The sequence below is a fragment of the Lethenteron reissneri genome, chromosome 2 (genome assembly GCF_015708825.2).
Source record: "Lethenteron reissneri isolate LAM-NWPU_2019-01 chromosome 2, ASM1570882v1, whole genome shotgun sequence".
Lineage (NCBI taxonomy): Eukaryota > Metazoa > Chordata > Hyperoartia > Petromyzontiformes > Petromyzontidae > Lethenteron > Lethenteron reissneri.
Genome location: NC_083780.1, coordinates 78,214 through 84,006, shown reverse-complemented (window position 1 = coordinate 84,006; position 5,793 = coordinate 78,214). Strand labels below are relative to the sequence as shown.

Sequence of the window (5,793 nt, the reverse complement as noted above, 5' to 3'; positions counted from 1 at the left end):
AAAACCGCTACTTAAAAAAAAAAAATTTCTGTGGATTTCACACCTGATGACGATTGCTTGTGTTGCAGTCGAAACGTCGTGAGCATTTTTATTGTTTTATATTTTTATTATTTGATTGTTTCCCTTCTACGTGACTTTACCGAAAGAACCAAGAATATGAATCCCTGCAGTCACGAAAGTTTTACCTCAAAATTTAGGTGTTAAGATGTTAAAACACCAAACTGAAACCTTTTACAAGGAATCATGTCTACATTAACCACAATGATTGTGGTCAGATTGCAAACAAAAAACGTACTCTGATAATACATGCATTGTCCTTGAAACTGATTGGTCCACACCAGAGACAGCTTTCTTTTGAGCCTCGTCTCAAAACGTTGTCAGACCAGAAGACGCCAAAAGGCGCACACAGCACAAAGACAACATCACCATCAGAGTAACGAGAGCTCGGGGTGAGCATCTACATCATGGGACCTCCATTGCCGGTACCAAAAAATGAGGATAGGTTTTTCCCTTTTCTTGTCGCCATCAAAAAAGGGGCAAACCCCATTCTCATATTTTAGTACCGGCAAAGGAGGGCCCACAATGCAGATTACCCGTCCACTTATTTTACCACCAACCAACCTGTTCGCTTGCGATCATTTGTTTTTCGTTTCCCCTCCCTTCGCAGGGGATCTTCGTGACGAGGGTGCAACCCAACGGCCCGGCGTGCAACCTCCTGGTGCCCGGAGACAAGATCATGAAGGTGAGGACGGGCTGACTGACGGGCTGACTGACGGGGTTTAGAACGCGGCGGCCCAAGGCTCGCCCCGCCGTCCCCCGTCGTGCCAGGCTGGGTGCACGGGGCGGTGGGCGGGGGGGGTCCTCGCTGACAGGCAGAGGTCGCAACCGGGTACCCGATACCCGTACCCTACCCGATACCTGGCTACCCGTACCCTGGTACGGGTACCCGTTTGCGACCCTGGTGCGGCCGGGTACGGGTAGGCCGTGAGTCACTGGTGAGTCGCCGTTTGTCACTCATCTCCCAACGTCTTGTCTCTTCTCACAATTCAAGTTCCTAGAATCAACCCACCCGCGCCTGCAACATGGCTTCGTCCCAGAGGTCGCAATCGGGTACCCGATACCCGTACCCTACCCGTAACCCGGCCGGGTACGGGTAGGGTACAGGTACGGCCGGGTACGGGTACGGGTACCCGTTTGCGACCCTGGTGCGGCCGGGTACGGGTACGGGTAGGCCGTGAGTCACTGGTGAGTCACCGTTTGGCACTCGTCTCCCAACGTCTTGTCTCTTCTAACAAGTCTCTATGTGTGTCTCTATGAGTCTCTCTGTGTGTCTCTATGAGTCTCTGTGTATCTCTATGAGTCTCTATGAGTCTCTGTGTATCTCTGTATCTCTCTGAGTTTCTGTGTAGCTCTATGAGTCTCTGTGTATCTCTATGAGTCTCTGTGTATCTCTATGAGTCTCTGTGTATCTCTATGAGTTTCTATGTATCTCTATGAGTCTCTGTATCTATATGGGTCTCTATGAGTCTCGATGTGTCTCTGTGTATCTCTATGGGTCTCTATGAGTCTCTATGTGTATGTCTATGAGTATGGTCTCTATGTGTATCTCTATAATTAAGTATCTCTATGAGTCTCTGTGTATCTCTATGAGTCTCTATGTGTCTCTATGGGTCTCTATGTATTTCTATGTATCTCTATGGGTCTCTATGTATCTCTATGGGTCTCTGGTATCTCTATGAGTCTCTCTGTGTCTCTACGTACTACTACACGGTCCTTAGTTTTGGCTTGTCCACGGCCACAATCGCACCGCTGTTACACCCGTGACGGAGCTGCGTGCATCGGCCTGCGCACGTGATGTCCGACGCCGGCCGATGGTGGTGTTCCCACCACCACCGTCGTCTTCGAGGACGAGGAGGAGGAGGATGGACGTCAAAGGCCGGGAAGTGGTGCGATGATGTTTGCGGCCTCCCATGAGGAGGCGTTTAGCGTTCCGGACGTGCGCGTTGTTCCTTTAACACGGGCCGGTGCGTCTGTGGCCCCTGAACCCCCGTCCCCGTGTCTCCCCTCTCTTGCTTCCTCAACCTCAACCTCCTCCACCACCTCCTCCTTGTCTCCATTCTCCCCTATCTCTACTCTCTCTCCCCTCCTCTCTCTCTCCCCTCAATTCCCCCTTCTCTCCCCTCCATTCCCCTCCTCTCTCTCCCCCCCTAACCATCTCTTCCCTCTATCCCCTATCTCCCCCCTCCATTCCCTCCATTCCCTCTCTCCCCTCATTTCATCTCTACCCTCTATCCCCTATCTCTCCCCTCCATTCCCTCCATTCCCTCTCTCCCCTCCATTCCATTTCTTCCCTCTCTCCCCTCCATTCCCGTCTCTCCCCTCAATTCCCCTCAATTCCCCCTATTCCTTCTCTCCCCTCCATTCCCTCTCTCCCCTCCTCAAATCTCTCCCCTCTCTCTCTCCATCCTCTCTCTCCATCCCCCCTCTCCCCATACCCCCCCTCCCCCGCGTCTCCTCTCCCCCCCCCCCCCCCCCAGGCTAACGGCTACAGCTTCAATCAGCTGGATCACGACCAGGCAGTCGCTCTGCTCAAGAGCTTCCAGAGTACCGTGGACCTCGTGGTGCTGAGAGAGGTCGCGACCTGAACGGGGAGAGGTCACGACCTTGAACGGGGTGGGGGTCGCGACCTGCACGGGAGGTAGCGAACTGAACGGGGTCACGTCGTCCGGAACGGGAGGTCGCGACCTGAATGTCCACACCCCTCCGCCTCCCGCCCTCACACCACCTTGCTTGTTTAATTGCGTCTGACCCGAGCCGGTGGGTGTGTATGGGTGTGTGGGTAGGTGGGTGTGTGGGTAGGTGGTTGCGTGCGTGGGTTGAGGTGTGTGTGAGTGGGTGTGTGGTGTGTGTGTGGGTGGGTGTGTGTGTGTGTGGGGCGTGTGGTAGGTGGTTGTGTAGATGTGTGTGGGTGGGTGTGTGGGTGGGTGGTGTAGGTGTGTGTGGGTGTGTGGGTGGGTGTAGGTGTGTGTGTGGGCGTGTGGGTAGGTGCTTTTGTGGGTGGGTGGAGTGTGTGTGGTGGGTGCGTGAGTGGTTGCATGTCGGGTTTGTGTGTGGGTGTGTGTGTATGTGTTGTGTGTGTGTGGGTTGGTGTGTGTGTGTGTTGGGGTGTGTGTGTGTTGGTGTGTGTGTGGGTGCTAGCGGGTAGGGATGGGTGCCGAGCTCTGTGAGGCGTGCTGAGAGAAACTCAACTATGAACAGGTTTTTGTTTTATCAGCTAACTTCCCGCTGATGTTGTTTATCTCTTCGTCGGGCGCGACCTCGCCACAATCACACCGCTCGACAAAGTCGATTATCGCCACGGTGGCCACATCTATAGCAGCAGCCAAATATACTCTTTAAATGCATAGAGATGCATAGAGACCAGGGCGGTTTCTTCATTAGGGCGATTGGGCGACGCACCACCAATGTCATTCAACCACAGAGTCACGCTAGCCGTCACTGTGCCTCTGGATATAGTCCAATCAGCGTCATGTCACGTTCTGTGGAGTACCGCCTCTTTTTGGGCGATTTCACTCCGGCTGAGAATCGGCCAGAGTGTTCCCATAGACTTACATTCAAAGATGTTTTTTTTTCGACCGGGGGGCGCTGCAATGCATTCTCTATGGCTTCCGGGAGGGCTCGCCCTAACGTGCTAACGTCATCATACGTAAGCACGTTTCATCCAACAATATAATTTGTCGCCACCTAGTGGAATCTTTAATAAAAGAAACTTGAGTGGATTGTATTAATAGTGAGTATAGAAACAAACAAGATGTATTGTAAGAGTCACTTTATTTTTCATTAATATTAAAGAAGTGAAGTTGCCTTTACATGCTTAAGCTGTTAATTTATCCATTGCATGGGTGGACCTTATCCTTATCAATCATCCAGACATTTGCCCCCCCTGAGAGATTTTGCAGGAGCCGCCACTGATAGAGACCCGTAAAGATACATAGAGACCCACAGAGACACACAGAGACCCACAAACAAGACGATTAACTCTATTTACTTTCATCTTCTTGGTTCTGTCGGTAAAGTCACCACGTAGAATGTAAATAATAAAAGAATAAAATAAAACATCATAAAATACAATTCTCACGACGTTTCGGCCACAACGCAAGCAGCCGTCCTCAGGTGAAGAACAGGTCTGTCGAGAAGAAAGAGTCTGAATGACACACCCCAGGCTTGGAGCGTCTTTTTAAATCCTTTATTAAATCCTTTATATTAAGTTCGCGTGCTTGCTTGCTTGCTTAGGACCGTGCAAATCTTTCAGTCGTTTTTTAACCCACTTTCCGTGATCCAATCGAGCTGACATTTTCCACACAGACTCGTTGTGCCAGACAATTATTGTTCGTGAAAAAAAATTCCCAAAATTTTACACTTTTTAGGCAAAAAAATTTTATTTTACATATATTCAAGTAGAACGCATTCATGGCTTTGGCTGAACGTCAGAGTGTAAGAGCCCAGAGCGTAACCCCTCCACAGGCCGTGGCGGAGTAGTGCAGTTGGTAGCGCCCTCGCTTCCCATGCCAAAGGTCGCGGGATTGATCCCCGCGTCCTCCACAGGCGAATATATGTTTAAATCCTTTATATTAAGTTCGCTGCCACGCATATAAAGGATTTATAGTGAAAAACTTTGTTTTTACGGGTTATACTTATATTAAGTTCACTTGCTTGCTTAGGACTGTGCAAATCTTTCGGTCGTTTTTTAACCCACTTCCCGTGATCCAATCGAGCTGACATTTTGCACACAGACTCGTTGTGCGTGACAATGAATTTTCGTGAAAGAAAAAAAATTCCAAAATTTTACACTTTTTAGGAAAAATAAATTATATTTAATTACCAATTGCTTAATGGTGGCAGACAATCATCTGACCCATAGGTGGCAGCTCTCAAGCCAGAGGACGAGAGGACTCTAGCCGCCATGCATATAAAGGATTTATAGTGAAAAACTTTGTTTTTACGGGTTAATTTTCCCCCAGGTCGTTTAAAACATCGAGGCTTGCTTATAGGGCGAGTGGCTTTCGCTTTGTGCCTACTCTTTTCTTGCCATAGAAATGTGGAATTTCCGCCACCGACGTATACGACTGCTGCCCAGCGTTTTAGTCTCTTGACGATTCCACTCTCACGTTAGAGCACAACGTGAACAGCTCCTAGGCGGAGCGTTAGATTTAGCCGCGCGCGCGTGTGTGTGTGTGTGGGGACGTGGATCGTAGCGTGGTATAGTAGCTACTACTACTAGTTAGTAGTAGAGATGGAATGGTGGATTATAACGTGGTACAGTAACTTCTACTACTCGTACTACTACTACTACGCGAGATGTGATAGTGGATTGTAACGTGGTATAATACTACTAGTAGCAGTACTAAAAGATGGGATGGTGGATTGTAGCATGGTATAGTATCTACTACTAATACTACTAGTACTACTACTAATACTAGTAGTACCAGTACTATTACTACTAATAGTATGGGATGGTGGATTGTAACCTGGTACAGTATCTACTACTTCTTCTACTATCACTAGTACTACTACTAATACTATTACTAGTAGTAGTACTAATACTACTAGTAGTATGGGATGGTGGATTGTAGCATGGTATAGTATCTACTACTAACACTACTACTAGTACTACTACTATTACTAGTAGAGATGGGATGGTGGATTGTAACGTGATATAGTATCTACTAGTACTACTAGCTACTACTACTACTAGTAGTATTAGTACTACTAGTACTACTAATACTACTACTA

General features: G+C 48.7%; 1 protein-coding gene across 1 annotated transcript in view; it reads right to left on the bottom strand.

Moving 5' to 3' along the window:
* Positions 1–3,194: 3,194 nt before the first annotated feature.
* Positions 3,195–5,793, bottom strand: part of LOC133341392 (spidroin-2-like) — a 16,138-nt gene continuing 13,539 nt past the window's right edge. Inside the window, exon 15 of the mRNA XM_061549960.1 lies at positions 3,195–3,221. Coding sequence (XP_061405944.1) covers positions 3,195–3,221 — 27 coding nt within the window. The remainder of the gene's footprint in view (positions 3,222–5,793) is intronic.